At 44.7% G+C, this 27,050-nt stretch overlaps 1 protein-coding gene across 1 annotated transcript in view; it reads left to right on the top strand.

The window, feature by feature from the left end:
- The window catches only part of LOC122929229, a 47,057-nt gene that overhangs the window by 3,715 nt on the left and 16,292 nt on the right, over positions 1 to 27,050 (top strand). The window contains exon 2 of the mRNA XM_044282737.1: positions 15,352 to 15,732. Coding sequence (XP_044138672.1) covers positions 15,352 to 15,732 — 381 coding nt within the window. The remainder of the gene's footprint in view (positions 1 to 15,351; positions 15,733 to 27,050) is intronic.

Here is a 27,050-nt window from a genome sequence, read left to right on the forward strand (position 1 = left end):
GGAAAAAAATAGAACATGTAAAAAACAAATAAAAGCGGACAAACTGGAGACCGAGAGATTTATTGCCAAAGACAGTAAAACTAACCCTAAAATGTTCTTCAATTATATAAATCTTAAAAAGTATAAATCTGAAGGTGTCGGCCCATTAAAGAGTAATGAGGGGGGAGTCGCAGAGAGCAACGAGGAGAAAGCAAAGCTGTTAAATATATTTTTCTCCAATGTATTCACTGAGGAAAATAAACTATCAGATGAAATGCAGAATGTAAAAATAAATTCCCCATTAAAAGTGTCATGTCTGACCCAGGAAAAAGTACATCAGCGACTTAAAAAGATTAAAATAGACAAATCGCCAGGACCGGATGGCATACACCCCCGTATCCTAAGGGAATTAAGTAATGTTATAGCCAGACCCTTATTTCTGATATTTGCGGACTCTATACTGACAGGGAATGTCCCACAGGATTGGCGCATGGCAAATGTGGTGCCAATATTCAAAAAGGGTCCAAAAACAGACCCTGGAAACTATAGGCCGGTAAGTTTAACATCTGTTGTGGGTAAACTGTTTGAGGGTTTTCTGAGAGATGCTATCTTAGAGCATCTCAACGGAAATAAGCAAATAACGCCATATCAGCATGGCTTCGTTAGGGATCGGTCATGCCAAACTAATTTAATCAGTTTCTATGAGGAGGTAAGTTCTAGACTTGACAGCGGCGAATCAATGGATGTCGTATATCTGGACTTCTCCAAAGCATTTGACACTGTACCACATAAAAGGTTAGTATATAAAATGAGAATGCTCGGACTGGGAGAAAACATCTGTATGTGGGTAAGTAACTGGCTGAGGGATAGAAAACAGAGGGTGGTTATTAACGGTACATACTCAGATTGGGTCACTGTCACTAGTGGGGTACCTCAGGGGTCAGTATTGGGCCCTATTCTCTTCAATATATTTATTAATGATCTTGTAGAAGGCTTGCACAGTAAAATATAAATTTTTGCAGATGACACTAAACTGTGTAAAGTAATTAGCACTGAAGAGGACAGTATACTGTATATATACTACAGGGACAGTATACTGTATATATATACTACAGAGGACAGTATACTACTACAGAGCGATCTGGATAGACTGGAGGCTTGGGCAGATAAGTGGCAGATGAGGTTTAACACTGACAAATGTAAAGTTATGCACATGGGAAGGAATAATGCAAGTCACCTGTACATACTAAATGGTAAAACACTCGGTAACACTAACATGGAAAAGGATCTAGGAATTTTAATAAACAGCAAACTAAGCTGCAAAAACCAGTGTCAGGCAGCTGCTGCCAAGGCCAATAAGATAATGGGTTGCATCAGAAGGGGCATAGATGCCCGTGATGAGAACATAGTCCTACCACTTTCCAAATCGCTAGTCAGACCACACATGGAGGACTGTGTACAGTTCTGGGCTCCTGTAAACAAGGCAGACATAGCAGAGCTGGAGAGGGTCCAGAGGAGGGCAACTAAAGTAATAACTGGAATGGGGCAACTACAGTACCCTGAAAGATTATCAAAATTAGGGTTATTCACTTTAGAAAAAAGACGACTGAGGGTAGAGATTTAATAACTATATATAAATATATCAGGGGTACAGAGATCTCTCCCATCATCTATTCATTCCCAGGACTGTGACTGTGACGAGGGGACATCCTCTGCGTCTGGAGGAAAGAAGGTTTGTACACAAACATAGAAGAGGACTCTTTACGGTAAGAGCAGTGAGACTATGGAGCTCTCTGCCTGAGGAGGTGGTGATGGTGAGTACAATAAAGGAATTCAAGAGGGGCCTGGATGTATTTCTGGAGCGTAATAATATTACAGGCTATAGCTACTAGAGAGGGGTCGCTGATCCAGGGAGTTATTCTAATGCCTGATTGGAGTCGGGAAGGAATTTTTTATTCCCCTAAAGTGAGGAAGATTGGCTTCTACCTTACAGTGTTTTATTTTTTTTTGCCTTCCTCTGGCAGGATGACAGGCCGAACTGGATGGATAGATGTCTTTTTTCGGCCTTGTGTACTATGTTACTATGTTACAAAAGCAGGGCCAAATAGGCATTCTTACATGGCATGCTAGGGGCCTGACTGCATAGCAATCCCTCGGCACCCCCTGATTGCATTGCCAATAGGGTGAGAGAGTGAACCCCCTCTCTAAGTACATTCCACTGTCACCACTGACAAGAACATCTATGGGGATAAACTGCCATGATCTCAGTTAGCTCTGATCCTGGCAGTGAGAGCAGGGTGTCAGCTGCATAATACCACTGGCACCCACTAGCTATGGTGCAGCACCAACTGTACCTTAGTGATGGTTGACGTTCTGCAAGTTTCTCCCATCTACACTCAGAATCTCAGCCAGGGTGACCATTGAGTTCTTGGTTACCTCTCTTATCAAGGCCCTTCTCCCCCGGACAGCCAGATCTGACAGCAAGAGTCCTGATTGTTCCAAACGTCTTCTATTTAAGAATAATGGAGGCCACTATGCTCTTGGTAACTTCCAGTGAAGAATAAATTTTTGTACCCTTCTCGAGGTCTCTATGCCTCCACACAATCCTGTCAATCCTGCTCTGATATACATTGTCTGCTGTGAGACCTTATATAGACAGGGCTGTGTCTTTCCAAATCATGTCCAATCACCTGAATTTACTTCAGGACCTCAATAGAGGCATATAAACATCTCAAATATGATCAAGAGAAATGGGATACTCCCAGAACTAAATGTCAAATGTCACAGCAAAGGGTCTGAACACTTAGGTCTAAGCTAAATTAGAGTTTTTCCTTTTTAAGACATTTGCAAATGTTTTGTAACATTCTGTTAAGGCCTCATGCACACGGCTGTGTTCTGCGGCCGAGAGCGGTCCGTGGTAACACGGCCTGGATTCCTGTTGAGAGCAGGAGTGCACGGCGTTATTGGTTGCCATGACGCTGTGCGCTTCATGCCGCCGCTGCACTACAGTAATACACTCGTATAGTGTATTACTGTAGTGCAGAGGCGGCATACACGGCGTCATAGCAACTAATGACACCGTGCGCTCCTGCTCTCAACAGGAATCCAGGCCGTGTTACCACGGACCGCTCTCGGCCGCAGAACACAGCCGTGTGCATGAGGCCTAAAACAGAAGTTGGGTAAAGTGAATTATATGGCTAGGCTGTAGATTATTCAACTACAGGTGAAAAAACAAAAATTGTAATATCGTGCAAAAGTCCATTAATTTCATTAATGCAAATTAAAAGGATCTGCAGTAATGCAGCTTAAAATTAGAATTTTGTCAAAATGTTCAATATTCTCGGCTCAAAGTGTCACACTGTAGTCAGCTAATTAGTCCGTATCCCCTGAGCTAAGGTACCTCAAAATTGTAATGTTGGGGTTTCATAAGCTGTAAGCCATAATCATCCAAATTATACCAAATAAAGGCTTGAAATCTCTCGCTCTGCCTGTAATGAGTCTCATATGTTAGTTTCACCTTTTAAGTTGCATTACTGAAATAAATGAACTTTCCACGACATTCACATTTTTCAAGTTTCACCTGTATTTGAAGGTCACCATTCATATGCACGTAACTGCTAATAATCAGTTCTTCTGCCTTGGGTATTAATAATCTGCATTTGGGCGTACCTACCACACTACTGACTAAGTTTTAGGGTGTTGTGACTGCTGTGTGGGACCTATTAGGAGATTCTATTAATAAAAGGTGATGACCCCTACAGGAATGTAAAGGGAGGGGTTGCCTACTCCTAACAATCATTTTAATATTTGGATCCCTCTATCATCACACGTCTAAAACTGGATGTTGGGAATGAACCTAATTGCTTGGGGTAGTAGGGTATTCCAGAGAACCGGTGCAGCTCGGGAGAAGTCTTGGAGATGGGAGTGAGAGGTTCAAATTAAGGTGGGTGTTAGTGGTAAGTCATTAGTTCATTAGCTAAACATAGAGTACAGGTAGGGTGGTAGATATAGGGGGTTCTGAACTCTGGAGAGCTTTGTGGATAAGAATGAGGACTTTAAATTGAATCCTATACGGTATGGGAACAGCAGTTAGACAGATAAATGAGCCTGGCTGCAGTGTTCCGAATAGATTGGGGAGGGGAGAGTCTGGTGCGGGGGAGACCAATTAGTAATAAGTTACAGTGATCAAAATGGGAATAGATCAGAGCAACAATGAGAGATTTTTGTTTCCACAGTAAGAAAGTGGTGGATTCTAGATATTTTTTTGAGGTGCAGGCGCTATGAGTGGACACGAGGTAGCATATAGCGGGTGAAGGAGAGATCAGTGTCAAACATAACACCAGGACAGTAGACATGCTGCCTAGGCATGATGGTAGTGCCACACACTGAGAGGGAGATTTCAGTTTTAGGTAGGTTAGTAGATGGAGAAACCACAAGTAATTCAGTTTTTAAAGATTCGGTTTCAGATAGACAGACGGCATGATGTTACAAGCAGCGGGCAGACAGTCACTGGTGTTCTGTAGTACTGCCGGGGTGAGGTCATGAGATGAAGTGTATAATTGGTTGACATCAGCATAGAGATAGTACTAAAAGCAAATTTTATAATAATCTCTCTAATAAGCGCTGTGTAGAGAGAAAAGAGGAGAGGACCTAGGACTTAGTCCTGGGGAACTCCAACAGGGAATAAAACACTGCCAGAAATATAAGAAGAGAACCAGGAGAGAGTGGTGTCCTTAAGACCAATATATTGAAGCATGCCTAGTGGGAGATGGTGGTCTACAGTGTCAAATGCTGAAGAGAAATCCAGAAGAATGAGCAAAGAGTAGTCACCATTGTACTTAGCTGTAAGGTAGTCATTTTTTACTTTGATAAGCCTATGAGGGTATTCTGGATATTTGTCACGGCTGTGTCATGGTCTGGCGTAGTGGACCATGACACTTTTGTCGTGCATGCTTGTTGCAGGTGGCAACATGTTGTTGTGCATGTTTTGACACTTCCCCTTTAAGTTGTGTGTCCCTTCCCATCCTGGTGAGTTTGGGGTTAAGATGTGCGCTTGGTGGAGCTGGGTGTGGCCTCTGGCTCTTTTATACTGTGTTGTGAGCCTGAAGGTCAGTTTGTTGTTTGCCTGCATATGTGTAGGAGCACCTGAAGCCTGCAAGCACACCCACGCAATAGCACAAAACCTTTGCCGCCACCACCTGCCCGTTATAAGGTCGACAGGACACCCCTGAGTGTTCCAAGCGCAAGCAGACACCCACACGGTAGTAAGCCTCACACCGCACACACTCTTCATGGAGCTAACAGGATTATTAAGGTTACAAGACAAACCATCAAACTTTTAGGTTTACTGTATGAAAAATGGACAGCACTTGGTTACAAAAAATGATTAGCAAGAGACATACATCTATGGCAAACAATTGTAAAATAAAAAGGAGAAAGTTCTGATACTTAACAGTTGCGTGGTAAAAGTACTTTCCTCCCAGCAGTGGCGTAGCCTAGGTTGCCAGCACCCGGGGCGAGCCATGTATTGCGCCCCCATTATATATAATAATATATAATAATATATAATAACTAGACATTAAGCCCGTTACAATAACGGGCGCTAGAACAGTAGTGCTGGCACTGTTATGGGGGGGTACCTGTGGATGACACTGTTATGGGGGGATACCTGTGGATGACACTGTTATGGGGGGGTAGCTGTGGATGACACTGTTATGGGTGGTAGCTGTGGATGACACTGTTATGGGGGGGTACCTGTGGATAACACTGTTATGGGGGGGTACCTGTGGATGACACTGTTTTGGGGGTACCTGTGGATGACACTGTTATAGGGGGATACCTGTGGATGACACTGTTTTGGGGGTACCTGTGGATGACACTGTTATGGGGGGTACCTGTGGATGACACTGTTATGGGGCTGGTACCTGTGGCTGACACTGTTATGGGGGGGTACCTGTGGATGACACTGTTATGGGGGGGTACCTGTGGCTGACACTGTTATGGGGGTGTACTTGTGGCTGACACTGTTATGGGGGGTACCTGTGGATGACACTGTTATGGAGGGGTACCTGTGGATGACACTGTTATGGGGGGGAACCTGTGGATAAAACTGTTATGGGGGGCACCTGTGGATGACACTGTTATGGGGGGGTACCTGTGGATGACACTGTTATGGGGGGTACCTGTGGATGACACTGTTATGGGGCTGGTACCTGTGGCTGACACTGTTATGGGGGGGTACCTGTGGATGACACTGTTATGGGGTGTACCTGTGGCTGACACTGTTATGGGGGTGTACCTGTGGCTGACACTGTTATGGGGGGGTACTTGTGGTTGACACTGTTATGGGGCTGGTACCTGTGGCTGACACTGTTATGGGGGGGTACCTGTGGATGACACTGTTATGGGGGGGTACCTGTGGATGACACTGTTATGGGGGGGTACCTGTGGCTGACACTATTATGGGGCTGGTACTGTTGCTTACACTGTTATGGGGCTGGTCTGTGGTTGACACTGTTATGGGGCTGGTCTGTGGCTGACACTGTTATGGGACTGGTCTGTGGCTGACACTATTATGCGGCTGGTCTGTGGCTGACACTGTTATGGGGGGTACCTGTGGCTGATACTGTTATGGGGCTGGTCTGTGGCTGACACTGTTATGGGGGGTACCTTTGGCTGACACTGTTATGGGGGGGTACCTGTGGATGACACTGTTATGGGGGGTACCTGTGGCTGACACTGTTATGGGGCTGGTACCTGTGACTGACACTGTTATGGGGCTGGTCTGTGGCTGACACTGTTATGGAGGGGTATCTGTGGCTGACACTGTTATGGGGCTGGTCTGTGGCTGACGCTGTTATGGGGCTGGTCTGTGGCTGACACTGTTATAGGGCTGGTACCTGTGGCTGACACTGTTATGGGGCTGGTCTGTGGCTGACACTGTTATAGGGCTGGTACCTGTGGCTGACACTGGTATGGGGCTGGTACCTGTGGCTTACACTGTTATGGGGCTGGTCTGTGGCTTACACTGTTATGGGGCTGGTCTGTGGCTGACACTGTTATGGGGCTGGTCTGTGGCTGACACTGTTATGGGGGGTACCTGTGGCTGATACTGTTATGGGGCTGGTCTGTGGCTGACACTGTTATGGGGGGTACCTGTGGCTGACACTATTATGGGGGGGTACCTGTGGCTGACACTGTTATGGGGCTGGTCTGTGGCTGACGCTGTTATGGGGCTGGTCTGTGGCTGACACTGTTATGGGGCTGGTCTGTGGCTGACACTGTTATGGGGCTAGTCTGTGGCTGACACTGTTATGGAGGGGTATCTGTGGCTGACACTGTTATGGGGCTGGTCTGTGGCTGACGCTGTTATGGGGCTGGTCTGTGGCTGACACTGGTTTAGGGCTGGTCTGTGGATGACACTGTTATGGGGCTGGTCTGTGGCTGACACTGTTATGGGGCTGGTCTGTGGCTGGCACTGTTATGGGGGGTACCTGTGACTGACACTGTTATGGGGCTGGTCTGTGGCTGACGCTGTTATGGGGGGGTACCTGTGGCTGACACATAGCATCTTATGCTATGTGTCATCCACAGATCCCCCCATAACAGTGTCGCTGTTTAGTGTGAATGTAATGGCAGCGGGGCCCGGTGCAGTCACTGTATTGCACCAGCCCCTGCTCAGAGTAGTAATACTTTGAATAACTGTAATAATAATATCGATCTTCACTTCTTTACCTACTAGATGGTGAGGCAGGAGGCCGGGAGGCCAGGCACTGGCAGCGTAACTCACTACGTCATGCGCCTGCGCCGCCTGCTTCATTCATGCAGTGGGCGAAGCAGGGGCGTCACTTAGAGAGTTACGCTACCAGTGCCTGGCCGCCCACCAGGCCTCCTGCCTCACCATGTAAGTAAGTGAGCGGGGCCGGTGCAATACAGTGACTGCCCCCCGCTGACATTACAATAGGATGCTGCACATGTAGTGTCCGCGGAGTGTGTGCCGATGGAGCGGCGTCTGGCCGCACTGCGCATGTGGGGAAGCGGGCGCATGCGCAGTGCGGCATAATGAGTAAGATAGCCGGCTCTCAGTGTGGACGGCTCCCCGGGATCTGTGACGGCTGCGCTGTCCCGTGTGCTCCAGGCAGAGTAACTCTGAAAGCCGCTGTGCCTGGCTCCCGGCGTCCTCCTCCCTGAGCGCTGCTGTCCCGCCGATGTGCCCCCGAGCCTGGCTCTGCGACCTGATTGGCGTGTGTGTGTGTGTCCGTCCGCTGCGCATGCGCACTTCTATAATCGGCACATACGCACGGACACCAGCCCTGAGCACGTACACAGGGCTTTTATTAGTATAGATAATATATTATAGTTATACAGAGGGGCCATAATATATAATAATTATACAAGGGGGCCATTATATATTATACAGAGGGGCCATTATATATTATACAGAGGGCCATTATATATTATACAGAGGTGCCATAATATATAATCATTATTCAAGGGGGCCATTATATATTATAGAGGGGCCATTATATATTATACAGAGGGGGATTATATATTATACAGGGGGGCCATTATATATTATACAGAGGTGCCATAATATATAATCATTATTCAAGGGGGCCATTATATATTATAGAGGGGCCATTATATATTATACAGAGGGGGATTATATATTATACAGAGGGGCCATTATATATTATACAGAGGGTGCATTATATGTTATACGGAGGTGCCATAATATATAATCATTATTCAAGGGGGCCATTATATATTATACAGAGGGGCCATTATATATTATAGAGGGGCCATTATATATTATACAGAGGGGCCATTATATATTATACAGAGGGGCCATTATATATTATACAGAGGGGCCATTATATATTATACAGAGGGCCATAATATATAATCATTATTCAAGGGGGCCATTATATATTATAGAGGGGCCATTATATATTATACAGAGGGGGATTATATATTATACAGGGGGGCCATTATATATTATACAGAGGGTGCATTATATATTATACAGAGGTGCCATAATATATAATCATTATTCAAGGGGGCCATTATATATTATAGATGGGCCATTATATATTATACAGAGGGGGATTATATATTATACAGAGGGGCCATTATATATTATACAGAGGGGCCATTATATATTATACAGAGGGTGCATTATATATTATACGGAGGTGCCATAATATATAATCATTATTCAAGGGGGCCATTATATATTATAGAGGGGCCATTATTTACGTAAAATAGTTATACAGAGGGGCCATAATAAATAATAATTATACAAAGGGACCATTATATATTATTCAGAGGGGCCATTATATATTACAATTATACAGAGAGCCCATTAATAATGACCCCCCTGTATAATTCTAATATATAATGACCCCTCTGTATAATATATAATCCCCCCTGTATAATATATAATGGCCCCTCTGTATAACAATAATGGCCCCCTTGTATAATTATTATATATAATGGCCCCTCTGTATAATATATAATGTCCCCTCTGTATAATATATAATGTCCCCTCTGTATAATATATAATGGCCCCCTCGTATAACTATAATATATGATGGCCCCCTTATATAATTATTATATATAATGCCCCTCTGTATAACTATAATATATTATGGCCCCTCTGTATAATATATTATGGCCCCTCTGTATAATATATTATGGCCCCTCTGTATAATATATTATGGCCCCTCTGTATAATATATTATGGCCCCTCTGTATAACTATAATATATAATGGCCCCTCTGTATAATATATTATGGCCCCTCTGTATAACTATAATATATAATGGCCCCTCTGTATAATATAAAACGGTGCCCATTCTTTCTAAATATACCGCCTCCTTTGTATCTCTTCTGCCCACCTCCACAGTTCCCCCAGTACTTACATAAAAAAAAATAATAATAATACTCACCTGTCCTAGTTGCCTCTTGTAGCCTTTGCTCGGGCGTCCCGACGCAGGCGGTCAGGAACACATCACCATGCCCTCCTGTGCCGCGTCATCACGTCATCTGACGAGACCCGGCGCAGGAGGTCACGGTGATATAATCGCGATCTCCTGCGCCATTCTACTGCTTCATAGGCTTCAGGTCTGGACTGAAGCTTATGAGGCAGAACGGAGGGGATGAGAGCCATAGGCTTCCATCACCCTCATTATACTGCCTGCTGCCTGACGCCCCTACAATTTGGCGCTCGGGGCAACAGCCCCCCTGGCCACCCCCCATGCTACGCCACTGCCTGACAGGAGATTTGGGCAGAGTAATGGTGCAAAAAACTATTTGATTGGATCTCCCACTTTGTGACACCCAAATATGCAGGGATTACATGTTTATGTCTTTCCTCCAGGGGCAGCCCTGAGGGGGATTCTCCCTCACACCTCTGACTCAGCCCTTCTGGGCCAAGCTTCATTACACATGCAGCCTGGCCCCCTGGCCTTCTAGGGAACAGGTATGAAAATATTCAAAAGATATTTTCCCAGTTGCCCTGGTGAAGATACAGGCCCCAGCCCTTCTACATAATTCATATCTTACCGTTCCGAGTCTATCAAATGCCACACGTCCAGGACGCTCAGAAGGTGAGATCCTTTTTTTAAGAAGATGAAGGCGAACATATATGCGAGTGTCCATGTGATGCCCCCACCATACCAGAGGTGATGAGCTCGATTCTGGGGACATCCGCACCCTCCTGAACAAGTTATGTTAGATTGCAAATTCTTGTTCATTCTCTGGTTAGGAAGCCCCCTGCTGACAAAAGCTTCCAGAGAGTCTACAGTCTCCTGTCAAATGGGCCCATCCTTGTTAGCATCTCTGTGCTAACTACCTTCTGGGGAAAATTTGGCTGTTTCCGAGGTCCAAGGCAGACAGAACGACTCCCTCTTTATGCAGCCTTAAACCAGTTCATAAATGGTGGCTGGCCAAATACATAAATACACACTGTATATACAGTATATGTGAATCACACCGGAATATGTTACACTACGACATATAACCATAAGACATATAATATCACAGAAAACATAATAACTAGGGATTAGGCGGTCCTTATTCCTGACAGTCTGTATTCAAAATCAATATTTGTAAGTCAAACCAGGAGTGGAACCAAGAAAGAAAAAATATATTAAAACGTTTCGGATCTGTGTTGTGAAACTGGCAATAAAATATACAGAAGAAAAGTATTTTTTTAATATTTTCCTATTAATAATATGGTGAGTGAAGAAAAAATCCATCCAGCTATTTCCATCCAACAAGTCCCAGAGAAGGGAGGTAGGTGTCTGTGTATGTATGGTGCCCTTTCTTCCACAGGGAGGTGGCTGTGTATGTTATGGTGTCCTTTCTTCCACGAGGAGGTGGCTGTGTATGTATGGTGTCCTTTCTTCCACAGGGAGGTGGCTGTGTATGTTATGGTGCCCTTTCTTCCACAGGGAGGTGGCTGTGTATGTATGGTGTCCTTTCTTCCACAGGGAGGTGGCTGTGTATGTATGGTGTCCTTTCTTCCACAGGGAGGTGGCTGTGTACATATGGTGCACTTTCTTCCACAGGGAGGTGGCTGTGTATGTATGGTGCCCTTTCTTCCACAGGGAGGTGGCTGTGTATGTATGGTGCCCTTTCTTCCACAAGGAGGTGGCTGTGTATGTATGGTGTCCTTTCTTCCACAGGGAGGTGGCTGTGTATGTATGGTACCCTTTCTTCCACAGGGAGGTGGCTGTGTATGTATGGTACCCTTTCTTCCACAGGGAGGTGGCTGTGTATGTATGGTGCCCTTTCTTCCACAGGGAGGTGGCTGTGTAAGTATGGTGCCCTTTCTTCCACAGGGAGGTGGCTGTGTACATATGGTGCCCTTTCTTCCACAGGGAGGTGGCTGTGTACATATGGTGCACTTTCTTCCACAGGGGGGTGGCTGTGTATGTATGATGCACTTTCTTCCACAGGGAGGTGGCTGTGTATGTATGGTGCACTTTCTTCCACAGGGAGGTGTCTGTGTATGTATGGTGCCCTTTCTTCCACAAGGAGGTGGCTGTGTATGTATGGTGCCCTTTCTTCCACAGGGAGGTGGCTGTGTACATATGGTGCACTTTCTTCCACAGGGAGGTGGCTGTGTATGTATGGTGCACTTTCTTCCACAGGGAGGTGGCTGTGTATGTATGGAGCCCTGTCTTCCACAGGGAGGTGGCTGTGTATGTATGGTACCCTTTCTTCCACAGGGAGGTGTCTGTGTATGTATGGTGCCCTTTCTTCCACAGGGAGGTGGCTGTGTATGGTATGGTGTCCTTTCTTCCACAGGGAGGTGGCTGTGTATGTATGGTGCCCTTTCTTCCACAGGGAGGTGTCTGTGTATGTATGGTACCCTTTCTTCCACAGGGAGGTGGCTGTGTATGTATGGTGTCCTTTCTTACACAGGGAGGTGGCTGTGTATGTATGGTGCCCTTTCTTCCACAGGGAGGTGGCTGTTTATGTATGGTGCCCTTTCTTCCACAGGGAGGTGGCTGTGTACATATGGTGCACTTTCTTCCACAGGGAGGTGGCTGTGTATGTATGGTGCACTTTCTTCCACAGGGAGGTGGCTGTGTATGTATGGAGCCCTGTCTTCCACAGGGAGGTGGCTGTGTATGTATGGTACCCTTTCTTCCACAGGGAGGTGTCTGTGTATGTATGGTGCCCTTTCTTCCACAGGGAGGTGGCTGTGTATGTATGGTGCCCTTTCTTCCACAGGGAGGTGGCTGTGTATGTATGGTGCCCTTTCTTCCACAGGGAGGTGTCTGTGTATGTATGGTACCCTTTCTTCCACAGGGAGGTGGCTGTGTATGTATGGTACCCTTTCTTCCACAGGGAGGTGGCTGTGTATGTATGGTGCCCTTTCTTCCACAGGGAGGTGGCTGTGTATGTATGGTGCCCTTTCTTCCACAGGGGGGTGGCTGTGTATGTATGGTGCCCTTTCTTCCACAGGGAGGTGTCTGTGTATGTATGGTGCCCTTTCTTCCACAGGGAGGTGGCTGTGTACATATGGTACCCTTTCTTCCACAGGGAGGTGGCTGTGTATATATGGTACCCTTTCTTCCACAGGGAGGTGGCTGTGTATGTATGGTGTCCTTTCTTCCACAGGGGGGTGGCTGTGTATGTATGGTGCACTTTCTTCCACAGGGAGGTGGCTGTGTATGTATGGTGCTCTTTCTTCCACAGGGAGGTGGCTGTGTATGTATGGTGCACTTTCTTCCACAGGGAGGTGGCTGTGTACGTATGGTGCACTTTCTTCCACAGGGAGGTGGCTGTGTATGTATGGTGCTCTTTTTTCCACAGGGAGGTGGCTGTGTATGTATGGTGCCCTTTCTTCCACAGGGAGGTGGCTGTGTATGTATGGTGCCCTTTCTTCACAGGGAGGTGGCTGTGTATGTATGGTGCGCTTTCTTCACCTTGGTGGTACCATTCTGAAAATAAAGGCTGGTCTCAGAGGTAAGCCATTAAAGTCTGTGATGGGCCAACCCCTTTAATTACATATCCTATCACTTTGTACAATGGAAATAACAAACCTTTAACCAAGCCGATGATCCCAGACAGTCATGGTGGGTCTCATGATTTGGGTTGCCCAAGGCATACACTGATCAGTCATAACATTAAAACCACCTGCCCACTATTGTGTAGGTCCCCTTTATGCTAACAAAACAGATCTGAACCATCAAGGCATTGACTCCAGAAGAAGGTGTCCTGTGATATCTAGCACAAGACATTAGCAGCAGATCCTTTCAGTCCTGCAAGTTGTGAGGTGCCTCCAGCACATCCCACAGATGACAATCTAATTGAGATATGGGGAATAAGGAGATCCCTTGAATTCCTGTTGATTGACTATGTTTGAAGGAGACGGGGCAGCAAGGGTGCAGAGTGGCTTCAGCCCACCCTCAGTACACTTAACTGTTCATGTGCATATGGATTGAAAGTACTTTATCTCCACAATGAGGTAACGGATTGCTATGTGAAAGCTATCATCAACATGGAGATCCTTCTCTTGATTTTAGTGGACTTTGACGACATTGAATGATTATGTTTGTAGTAAATCTAAGATACTCAACCACACACTGACTAGCTGAGCTGAGTGCATTCACAATGTTAATAATCAAATAATCTCCCTGGTGAGTTTCTGGTTGGTGTTTGAATATTCAGAATATTCTAGGGCTATGACTTTTACTTCAATAAATCCATAATCTGCAAAGCAGGGGACACTGAGAATTTTTTCTCAAATAATAATGTAAGATTTTCCTTTCAGAATTTTTCTAATGAGACAATGAATTTGCTTGTATGTTTTGGTTAGATGGTGGAGTGGGGTTCCTTGTATCAAAAATGTGAGGTCCACCCTCCATTGATGGGGAACACGTACATGTACAATGTAGTTTTCTTGTGTCTTATCATTGCACACCAGACATGTTATCAATAAGGTCACATCGGTTATTGTGAGTTATCCATTATGAATTGTCCCTAGTGACAAGTGATTGGTAGCTCCAAATAAGATTGCTTTCTGCTTATCTGTTGGGACTCCACCACTGGCTAGATACTTTGGGCGGGCAGGGGTGCCACTCCTCTCACCCTGTATCACGAGTCCAGTTCTTCAGCAACGGAGCAGGGTGCCTGTGTGTCTATTGAAGGTATTCTTCATTGAACCTCGCTTTATTGTGTGCAGTATTGCAAGGGTTAGCCCTTCTTTGGTTCTGTGGGCAGCTGTTTCTAATGTGTGATTAGTTCTACTATATATGCGGTGCTTTTTGTCAGAATGTTTACTATCTTGCTAAATCCTGCAAATTCTACCTGATTACTGCCTTTAGACTGTCTGCTGCCTGACCTGACCCATACCAGATCACTGTACTGACCTTGAGCTGCCTGCCCTGACCTTTGGACTGTTGGTAACTATGAGTTTTACCTGATCCTTCGGTAGGTACCCTGCACCAACGTCTCTGACCAGCAACCACAGAAGGACTACAACAATAGAGGGGTAACAGGGTGAATACCAGGGGACTGCTAGGATAACGCCCTTAGCATTACTTTAACCCAAGGTCAAACCGGTTGGTTGACACAGTGGTTTCACAAACATTGCCCATAACCAATCCTGTGATAGACTGGTAGGCCAACTTAGGTTGAATATGGGTTTTGATGGCACACTAACCCAATCAATGTTCTTTGAGTTCCACGTTAATTGTAAAATATGATTAATAGAAGGTCCATTATGAATCCGGACTTGTCATAGATGATGAAGACGTATCTCTGCCGTTGTTCTCAAATTTTGATATATTGAAATGTAATATTGAATTATGTGCAAAAGTTTTTTTCTTTAATTTTTATGTATGATTCATTACAGGGATCTGCTGGGCATCAGGTTATTACTGTGTTCACCAACCAAAAACCCTCCACGTGAAGGAAGGAGATTCGGTCACCATCCCGTGTTCATACACCTATCCTGAGAACCACAGAGGGAAGTCACAGATTATAGTAACTTGGTGGGAAGCATATACAGTATACTGCTCCAGTATCAGGAAATACATAATAGAGAATAATGGGAATATTCATAAGGAGTATAAAGACCGGATCTCTGCAGTAAACCATCCTGATAACCAGACGGCGTCTATCGTAATCCGAGGACTGAAAGCTTCTGATGGAGTTACATTATGCTGTGGAGTAAATGTAGTCAATGCTGACTATCAATCTTATGATATGTATGGGACATTTCTGAACTTTGCAGGTAAATAAACATTTTATGTAATGCCTTCCATATCCTGTCTGTATATACTCCATCTTATTGTTTGTAGTCAGCGGGAGAGAGGGGGTTGTGGTGTGCAAGGTGTGATGACAGAATGTTTACGGTATGGTCCTTTCACATTTAAAACCCTCTGTCCCTTTCACACCACACCCCATGATCTTTTGTACGGTGCCCCTCCCCCTCTATGCATGTTTGTCCGCCAGGGTTGCATCTATTGACATATCGGCCAAGTGTCACAGACAATCAAAATACATGAAGGACTGTTTTCTGGGAGGAAACCGCCCTTCAAGAGCTGTACAGATCACCCAACTCTTCCAGGACTCCAGAAGGTCTCCCCTTTTTCCGGGAGCCTCCCAGATAATCCCGGAGAGTTGGCAGGTAGGATATAGTAAGCTTGTCCACAGCCAATGTGGACAAGCTTACGTTTATTAAAATGAACCAGGCATGGATCCCACAGGACTTGTCTGTACCTTGTGCAGAATAGACATTCATACCAGATTCAACCATCCATTCTTGTACTCAAGTGCACTTATTCTTTGTTTTATTTTGTTATATGTCCCAAATAAAAAATAACACAAATCAGTGTTGGCTACCTATTCCTACTTCACCGCCGCTTCCACCTACACCGCCACGTCAACCTACACTGCCACATCAACCCATCCACCGCCTCTTCAACCTCCTACGTCTAGATCCAGATTGCTATTTTAATTTTTTCTGTATTTTATGTTATTTTAAGTCATTTCCCTATCCACATTTGTTTGCAGAACAGTTGCCATGCTCTTAAGCACATTTTGATGCCTTTTGTAGCCCTCTATCCCTTTCCAGGACTATTTTAGAGCCATTTTAGTGCCCAAAAGTTCGGGTCCCCATTGACTTCTGGTCCCGAACCCGAACTTTTTTTTCAAGTTCGGCCAAACCTGCCGAACCCAAACATCCAGGTGTCTGCTCAACTCTAGACACAAGTGGTTTGCACGCTGTGCAATCAGAGCCTGAAGCGAGGCATAAACATTCTAAACCTGAGCACAACTAAACTAAACTAAGTGCAAAGCACGAGCTGCAGTGGAGTAGACACCTCAAAAACCAAGAAAGATCTCTGGCTCCTCCTGCTTCCTCTTCTGCTGCAGTATCGGCCTCTTCATCCCCCCTAGAGTGACAGTGGCACCTGCCACTCCGCAAACAGAGGATGTGCCAGCAATGCCACCACCTCGGTCACCAAGCATCTCCACAATGTTCCATGGAAGCGTTCAGCTGTCTATCTCCCAAACACTGGAGCGATCCTTGGTCCTGAATGCCAGCATTTCAAAATTCCTGGCCTTTAAAATGCTGTTATTCCCTCTGTTGGAGATGGAGAGTTTTAAAAGCCTTATGGCGGTGGCTGTCCCACAGTACGTCGTTCCTAGCCGCCACAACTTTTCCAGGCGAGCCATCCCTTCCTTGCACAAACGGAGGACAAAATCAGGTGTGCACTGCGCAACACCATCTGTGGCAAGGTCCACCTAACTATGGAAATGTGGACGAGTACTCCGTCATCATGGCCAGTGCCGATGACGCCATTCTCAGCGTTACTATCCTATTTCTATGCTTGAAAAAATGCTTCAGGCAATGATGAAAGAGGATGTGGTACAGGAGGAGGAAGAGGGATATTTTACAAGGGTTTCAGGCCAGTCATTCACAAGTGGCTCCAAGGGTGGGTTCCTGCACCAACAAACGCCAGGTACACAATTGTCCAGCCAGGGCACAGTTCAGGAGGATGACAAGGTGGAGGATGAGGAGGAGGAGATGGAGGAGGAGGAACCATGTTCACAGCAGGGTGGCACCCAAACCAACTCATGGCCCTCACTGGTGTGTGGCTGGGGGGATACAGAGGACACCGACGATACACCTCCCACAGAGGACAGCTTGTCGTTGCCTCTGGGCAGCCTGGCACACATGAGCGATTATATGCTGCAGTGTCTCCGCAACAACCGCCGAGTTGGCCACATTCTAACTTGTGCTGATTACTGGGTGGCCACGCTGCTGGATCCCCGTTACAAGGGGTTGTCCGAGTTATGAAAAAAAATAATATAGCACTGAAAATCTGATATATAACTGAGCTAAGCAAGTTTTATGCATATATACATATATATATATATATATATATATATATATATATATATATATTTCCTCATTTCCCTGGTTCTTTTCTGGCCTTTTGTTTACATGCAATAAAAACAATCTCTGCCCCTCCCCCTGCACTGCTAAGGGAGTGAATACAAGAGCTGCCCTGAGTGACATGTCTGCCTGCTGGGAGACTCTGCAGCATGTTGTATGTGTAGAACTACAAGTCCCAGCTGTACAATGACACTGCTAAAGGAGTAAATACAAAAGCTGCCCTGAGTGACATGTCTGCCTGCTGGGAGACTCTGCAGCATGTTGTATGCGTAGAACTACAAGTCCCAGCTGTACAATGACACTGCTAAGGGAGTAAATACAAAAGCTGCCCTGAGTGACATCTCTGCCTGCTGGGAGACTCTGCAGCATGTTGTATGTGTAGGACTACAAGTCCCAGCTGTATAATGACACTGCTAAGGGAGTGAATACAAGAGCTGCCCTGAGTGACATGTCTGCCTGCTGGGAGACTCAGCAGCATGTTGTATGTGTAGAACTACAGGTCCCAGCTGTATAATGACACTGCTAAGCGAGTGAATACAAGAGCTGCCCTGAGTGACATGTCTGCCTGCTGGGAGACTCTGCAGCATGTTGTATGTGTAGGACTACAAGTCCCAGCTGTATAATGACACTGCTAAGGGAGTGGATACAAGTGCTGCCCTGAGTGACATGTCTGCCTGCTGGGAGACTCTGCAGCATGTTGTATGTGTAGGACTACAAGTCCCAGCTGTATAATGACACTGCTAAGGGAGTGGATACAAGAGCTGCCCTGAGTGCTGGGAGACCCAGCAGCATGTTGTATGTGTAGGACTACAAGTCCCAGCTGTATAATGACACTGCTAATACACACAGGAACTTCCCCCTACCTTCTTGTGCAATGGTCTCTCTAGTATGTCAGCTCCATTGCCCAGCATTGTCTCTTCACTGCCTGCAGAGCTGTGTAGCTGAAGGGGTTAAGAATCCTAGCAGAGAGTAGACGGCAGTGAAGGGGGGGGGCGTGGCCAGCACAGTGACGTCTCGTTTACAGGCTTGTAAACTACCTTTATCAGAGCAGGGAGAGAAGCTGACATCACAGGTCATGTGACCCTCAGTGAAATCTGAGAAACCAGCCACTGGAGATAAAGTGAGTGAATTGCCTATGTAGGAACATAGAAAGAACAAAAAAATAACTCGGATAACCCCTTTAATTACATCACTGGAGCGTGATCGTAAGATGTGCGAGTACAATAGCACGCTGGTAGATGCACTGCTGATGGCATTCCCACCTGACAGCAGGGCACAGTGGAAGCACAAGGTGAAGGCAGAGGACGAGGATGTTAGCCAATGCAGCTCGGGCACCGCCAGCACCTCAGAAGGCAGGGTTAGCATGGCCGAAATGTGGAAAAGCTTTGTCGGCACACCACAACAACCACCAGATGATATGGAACGTCTTAGCAGGAGGCAGCATTTCAGCAACATGGTGGAGCAGTATGTGTGCACACACCTACACGTACTGAATGACGGGTCTGCCCCTTTCAACTTCTGGGTCTCAAAATTGGGCACATGGCCTGAGCTTGCCCTTTACGCCTTGGAGGTGCTGGCCTGCCCTGCAGCCAGTGTATTGTCTGAAAGTGTGTTTAGCACGGCAGGGGGCGTCATCACAGACAAGCGCAGCCGACTGTCCACAGCCAATGTGGACAAGCTCACGTTCATTAAAATGAACCAGGCATGGATCCCACAAGACTTGTCCGTACCTTGTGCAGAATAGACATGTGTACCGGCCTTAACCAGCCATTGTTTTACTACAGCGCACTTTCTCATTGTTTTATTTTTTATATTTCCCAATGTTTTACGGTGTACCCTAATTAAAAATAAAATAAAATTAAAATAAAAAACAAAAACCAGTGTTAGCTTCCTCCTCCTCCTCCACCGCTGCTTCCACCTACACTGTCACGGGCACCGCATCCACAACCTCCTTCTCCATATGGACCTCTTCCTCCTAGATCAAGATTATTATTTTTAATTTTTATGTATTTTCTGTTATTTTAAGTCATTTCCACATTTGTTTGCAGGGCACTTGCCATGCTCTTAACCACATTTTACTGCCTTTTGCAGCCCTCTAGCCCTTTCCTTGACTTTTCTAGAGCTATTTTAGTGCTCCAAAGTTTGGGTCCCTATTGACTTCAATGGGGTTCGGGTCAAGTTCGGGTCCCGAACGCGAACTTTTTTGTAAAGTTCGTCCGAACCCGTTGAACCTGAACATCTAGGTGTCCGCTCAACTCTAGCAGCAACGTTTCTGCTCTACTCAATGGAGCCTTTGTCAAACTCTATGCATATATTTATCTATCTATCTATCTACCTATCTATCTCACACCTCCTCCAGTCTTCTCTCCCCAGCTGTCACCACTCACCTAACAAATCTTCAACCTCTCTTTCTCTTCTGTTAACTTCCGTTTCTTTTTCATTCTGTCATAACCCCATTAATAAAGGAGCCAATCTCTTGACCCTTCCAGCCCAGCTAACTGCAGACCTGTCTCTAATCTCCCCTTCATCTCTAAACTCCTGGAGAGTCTGGTCTTATCTCTCCTTGACCCCTTACAATAGGATTTCCGTACCCTACATTCTACAGAAATTGCCCTCACCAAAATCACAAATAACCTCCTGACAGCGAAATGCGGTGACTACTCTACTTATTCTCCTAGATCTCTCTGAAGCATATGACACTGTAGACCACCATCTCCTGCTCACCATGCTCCAAACCATCAGCCTTAAGAATATCATTCTCTCATGTTTCCTTTCTCTCTGGCTGCTCTTCCAGTGTATCCTTTTCTAGCTCCACTTCCCCTCCTCTTCTTGCCGTTCAGGTTCCTCAGGGTTCAATCCTAGGTCCTCTTCTCTTCTCTCTGTAGACAGCTCCTATTGGACAGACTATGAGTATATTTGGTTTCAGTACCATCTCTATGCTGATGACACACAACTATACACTTCATCCCCCGACATCACCCCTGCTGTATTACAGAACAAAAGTGACTGTCTTTCTTCAGTCTCTAACATCATGTCGCTCTATCTGAAACTGAATCTTTCAAAAACTGAACTTCTTGTGTTCTCTCCATCCACTAACGTACCTGAACCTGATATCTGCCTCTTAGTGTGCGCACTACCATAACTGCTTTGCAGCACACCCGCTGATGTTTCCTTCACCTCCTATATTCAGTCTCTTGCCAGCTCATACTACCAGCACCACAAAAGCATCTCTAAAATCCAAAAAAGTCTGAGTAAAGTTCTAGACTGGGTCGCCCTTGTCAGGGTGGGTACTCCATGGCTAGGTTTTTAGGGCCATTTGTATCACTGTATCAGAAAAACACAAAAAAATATAACTTTTATTCGTTCACATTAAAAAATATGTATAGGTACAAAAAATAACCCCCAAACAAATATATTAATAGATGACAAAAAACGTATCTCGTGGTCCAGAGACCTTTACTCTTCTGATAAATCCATGTACAATAATATGCAGCAAAAAAACGGCCGGTCAATACCCCATTTTAGTCACAGTTCCATGGTACTGGGTAATGCCTGAGGAATAACCACCTTGAAGGATGGAGTCTCTAAGATGCCCCTGTGGCTACCCTTGCCTAAAAGCAGAGCACCCGCCTTGAAAGGGATGACCCCACTTCTCAGTGGCTAAACCCTCACATTTCACCTGGAAGGCCCTGAATATACTTCATAGGCTTTGTGGAAACCAGGTCTGATGTGTTTCTCCAGTAATGGTTATCAGTGGTTCATCAGGGAACCAAAGCTTGAAGATAGCTATGTTAAGATGATGGCACCCTAGATAGTATGGGCACACCAGAAGTTTAAATAGTGCCAATATATATTCTAACTATATGGTCATGGTATAACTGTCAAAATCCTGCCGCATGTAGTGTCATTTCTGATGGTGCATGCAGATGTAGCTAATGTGTCTGCACGACACTTCCGGCCAGTGGAACACACACTTCCGGTCCACGAAAAACCACGCTGGAAGTAGCGCAGTCCGAAGGTACTACGGAAGGGAGGAGCGTCCCGAGGATGCATTCCAGCTTGGAATGCTAGGCAGTGCTCCACCCCACATATACTGTGCATCAGTCGGAAGGTACAGTTGCAAGAAAAAGTATGTGAACCCTTTGGAATGATATGGATTTCTGCACAAATCTTCATCTAAGTCACAACAATAGACAATCACAGTCTGCTTAAACTAATAACACACAAAGAATTAAATGTTATCATGTTTTTATTGAACATACCATGTAAACATTCACAGTGCAGGTGGAAAATGTATGTGAACCCTTGGATTTAATAACTGGTTGAACCTCCTTTGGCAGCAATAACTTCAACCAAACGTTTCCTGTAGTTGCAGATCAGACGTGCACAACGGTCAGGAGTAATTCTTGACCATTCCTCTTTACAGAACTGTTTCAGTTCAGCAATATTCTTGGGATGTCTGGTGTGAATCGCTTTCTTGAGGTCATGCCACAGCATCTTAATTGGGTTGAGGTCAGGACTCTGACTAGGGCCATCCAGAAGGCATATTTTCTTCTGTTTAAGCCATTCTGTTGTTGATTTACTTTTATGCTTTGGGTCGTTGTCCTGTTGCAACATCCATCTTCTGTTGAGCTTCAGCTGGTGGACAGATGGCATTAAGTTCTGCAAAATGTCTTGATAAACTTGGGAATTCATTTTTCCTTCGATGATAGCAATCCGTCCAGGCCCTGACTCAGCAAAGCAGCCCAAAACCATGATGCCCCCACCACCATTCTTCATAGTTAGGATGAGGTTTGATGTTGGTGTGCTGTGCCTCTTTTTCTCCACACATAGTGTTGTGTGTTTCTTCCAAACAACTCAACTTTGGTTTCATCTGTCCACAGAATATTTTGCCAGTACTGCTGTGGAACATCCAGGTGCTCTTGTGCAAACTGTAAACGTTCAGCAATGTTTTCTTGGACAGCAGTGGCTTCCTCTGTGGTATCCTCCCATTAAAACCATTCTAGTGTTTTACGTATCGTAGAATCGCTAACAGGGAAGCTAGCATATGCCAGAGTCTTTTGTAAGTCTTTAGCTGACACTCTAGTATTCTTCTTCACCTCATTGAGCAGTCTGCTCTGTGCTCTTGCAGTCATCTTTACAGGACGGCCACTCCTAGGGAGAGTAGAAGCAGTGCTGAACTTTCTCCATTTATAGACAATTTGTATTACCGTGGACTGATGAACAGCAAGGCTTTTGGAGATACTTTTATAACCCTTTTATAACCTTTTCCAGCTTTATGCAAGTCAACAATTCTTAATCGTAGGTCTTCTGAGAGCTCTTTTGTGTGAGGTATCATTTACATCAGGCAATGCTTCTTGTGAAAAGCAAACCCAGAACTGTGTGTTTTCTATAGGGCAGGGCATCTGTAATCAACACCTCCAATCTCATCTCATTGATTGGACTCCAGTTGGCTGACAACTCACTCCAATTAGCTCTTAGAGATGTCATTAGTCTAGGGGTTCACATACTTTTTCCACCTGCACCGAACAAACATGACTATTAGTTAGATTCTATTTGTTACCATATTATGAAGGGAAAGGGAATAATAATCATTAGCCCCAGGGTGTCAAGTGATAATGGCACCTTATGGGGTCCCTTCTATTCATAAGTTAACAACCATTCATGGTTGGATAAAATGCAGGTGACCTACACCTACACGGCCAAAGGAAGAGTATCATTAATAAAATAACTGAGCTGGCCAAATTATGGAGTGTTTAAAGAAAGCAACAAAAGAGATTTGTTCATGAAGACCCAGCGGGCTCATCATTTTAAGGCGTGGAATCCACTGGGACTCCTTACAAAGGATCATTTTGTCCCAGTTACCACCCCTAGGGGACTAGCGAACTACATCTATTACTTGAAATTTTATGGTCACAATTATGACATTCCAAGACATCATATGCTATTGGTTTATCTCGGCGATTGTTGATATCACCAAGGTGGTCTCCCACCCTGCGTCTCAATTCACGTTTTATTTTTCCCACATTAATTAGAGGGCATTCACATATACACAGGTTAGACCCAGGGAGTGTCTTGCAAAGTCCTTTTTAAAATCATACATGTAATAAGTTTTTCCAGTGGAGACACTGGTGAAACTGTAGATCTATAGATCAATAGGCAGCATATACAATCAACCCCACATTTAAATGTGCCTAAAGGTTTATGATCCAACCATGTTCCTTCACCTAGGGGTCTTTGGCAATGGTTATGTTTTTAGTTTTAGCTATTTTAGGGGGATATCTGTGTGTGCAGGTGACTATTACTGTACATAATTATTAGGTAACTTAACAAAAAAACAAATATATACCCATTTCAATTATTTATTTTTACCAGTGAAACCAATATAACATCTTAACATTCACAAATATACATTTCTGACATTCAAAAACAAAACAAAAACAAATCAGTGACCAATATAGCCACCTTTCTTTGCAAGGACACTCAAAAGCCTGCCATCCATGGATTCTGTCAGTGTTTTGATCTGTTCACCATCAACATTGCGTGCAGCAGCAACCACAGCCTCCCAGACACTGTTCAGAGAGGTGTACTGTTTTCCCTTCTTGTAAATCTCACATTTGATGATGGACCACAGGTTCTCAATGGGGTTCAGATCAGGTGAACAAGGAGGCCATGTCATTAGATTTTCTTCTTTTATACCCTTTCTTGCCAGCCACGTTGTGGAGTACTTGGACGCGTGTGATGGAGCATTGTCCTGCATGAAAATCATGTTTTTCTTACCTTGCAGACTTCTTCCTGTACCACTGCTTGAAGAAGGTGTCTTCCAGAAACTGGCAGTAGGACTGGGAGTTGAGCTTGACTCCATCCTCAACCCAAAAAGGCCCCACAAGCTCATCTTTGATGATACCAGCCCAAACCAGTACTCCACCTCCACCTTGCTGGCGTCTGAGTCGGACTGGAGCTCTCTGCCCTTTACCAATCCAGCCATCTGGCCCATCAAGACTCACTCTCATTTCATCAGTCCATAAAACCTTAGAAAAATCAGTCTTGAGATATTTCTTGGCCCAGTCTTGACGTTTCAGCTTGTGTGTCTTGTTCAGTGGTGGTCGTCTTTCAGCCTTTCTTACCTTGGCCATGTCTCTGAGTATTGCACACCTTGTGCTTTTGGGCACTCCAGTGATGTTGCAGCTCTGAAATATGGCCAAACTGGTGGCAAGTGGCATCTTGGCAGCTGCACGCTTGACTTTTCTCAGTTCATGGGCAGTTATTTTGCGCCTTGGTTTTTCCACATGCTTCTTGCGACCCTGTTGACTATTTTTAATGAAACGCTTGATTGTTCGATGATCACGCTTCAGAAGCTTTGCAATTTTAAGAGTGCTGCATCCCTCTGCAAGATATCTCACTATTTTTGACTTTTCTGAGCCTGTCAAGTCCTTCTTTTGACCCATTTTGCCAAAGGAAAGGAAGTTGCCTAATAATTATGCACACCTGATATAGAGTGTTGATGTCATTAGACCACACCCCTTCTCATTACAGAGATGCACATCACCTAATATGCTAAATTGGTAGTAGGCTTTTGAGCCTATACAGCTTGGAGTAAGACAACATGCATAAAGAGGATGATGTGGTCAAAATACTCATTTGCCTAATAATTCTGCACGTAGTGTAGTGCTGGTTAGGTGTCGCTACATACCCTTTATCATTTATATGATAGGGAACGACCTAATATTTCTGTTTTGTTTGACACTTTGAATATATTTTATGAGATATATGCTAAAGGTTAAGTTTTAAATATGCCATCTTACCACTGATCAATCACCCCTTTACTACAATAACCAATCTCTGGTCATTTACCCTCCATAGGCGCTTTGATTAAGCTAATGACTCTGTAAATGAACCCCCTGATTGTAAAGCGCTGTGCAATGTGTTGGTGCTTTATAAATAAAGATTATTATTAGTGACAGTGGACAATATTGCTCCGGTACGGGCAGTGTAGCTCAATCATCAAAATGGCATTGAGCCCATCTGACAGTGTAGAGATGCCATAATTTGTCAGATGGGTATGTTAGATAGGTACAATAAGTATAGAAAACCATAAAACTAGCTGAAAACACCATAGAAATAGTTATGAGAACATCACACTACGCCTGTGTGCGCTAAAAGGAGAATTCTCTACAACATTGCTGGCAGCTTGGAAAATATTGAAACGAGGGTGAAATATTCAGATTTTATGGTGACCCCTTTAGGTACCGGCACGTTGCGAATTACATGTGGTTTCTCTGTGCGGATTTCCAAGTAGAAGAATCACAGCGTGGTACAGTACCAGCCAAGCATATCAGATTAGACCGAGCTCATGAACACTTTGCTTTTGTTTTAATTGTTCACAATTGTTTGAGTAATTTTTGGTGCAGTTTTACATAGTAACATAGTAACATAGTATATAAGGCCGAAAAAATACATTTGTTTATCCAGTTCGGCCTGTCATCCTGCAAGTTGATCCAGAGGAAGGCAAAAAAATAAAAACTGTAAGGTAGAAGCTCTGTAGTAGTATACTGTCCTCTGTAGTATATATATACAGTATACTGTCCTCTTCAGTGCTAATTACTTTACACAGTTTAGTGTCATCTGCAAAAATTTATATTTTACTATGCAAGCCTTCTACAAGATCATTAATAAATATATTGAAGAGAATAGGGCCCAATACTGACCCCTGAGGTACCCCACTAGTGACAGTGACCCAATCTGAGTGTGTACCGTTAATAACCACCCTCTGTTTTCTATCATTGAGCCAGTTACTTACCCACATACAGATGTTTTCTCCCAGTCCGAGCATTCTCAGTTTATATGCTAACCTTTTATGTGGTACAGTGTCAAATGCTTTGGAGAAGTCCAGATACACGACATCCATTGATTCGCCGCTGTCAAGTCTAGAACTTACCTCCTCATAGAAGCTGATTAAATTAGTTTGGCATGACCGATCTCTCATAAAGCCATGTTGATATGACATTATTTGCTTATTTCCGTTGAGATGCTCTAAGATAGCATCTTTCAGAAAACCTTCAAACAGTTTACCCACAACAGATATTAAACTTACTGGCCTATAGTTTCCAGGCTCTGTTTTTGGACCCTTTTTGTATATTGGCACCACA

This window comes from Bufo gargarizans, chromosome 2, assembly GCF_014858855.1.
Source record: "Bufo gargarizans isolate SCDJY-AF-19 chromosome 2, ASM1485885v1, whole genome shotgun sequence".
Taxonomy (NCBI): domain Eukaryota; kingdom Metazoa; phylum Chordata; class Amphibia; order Anura; family Bufonidae; genus Bufo; species Bufo gargarizans.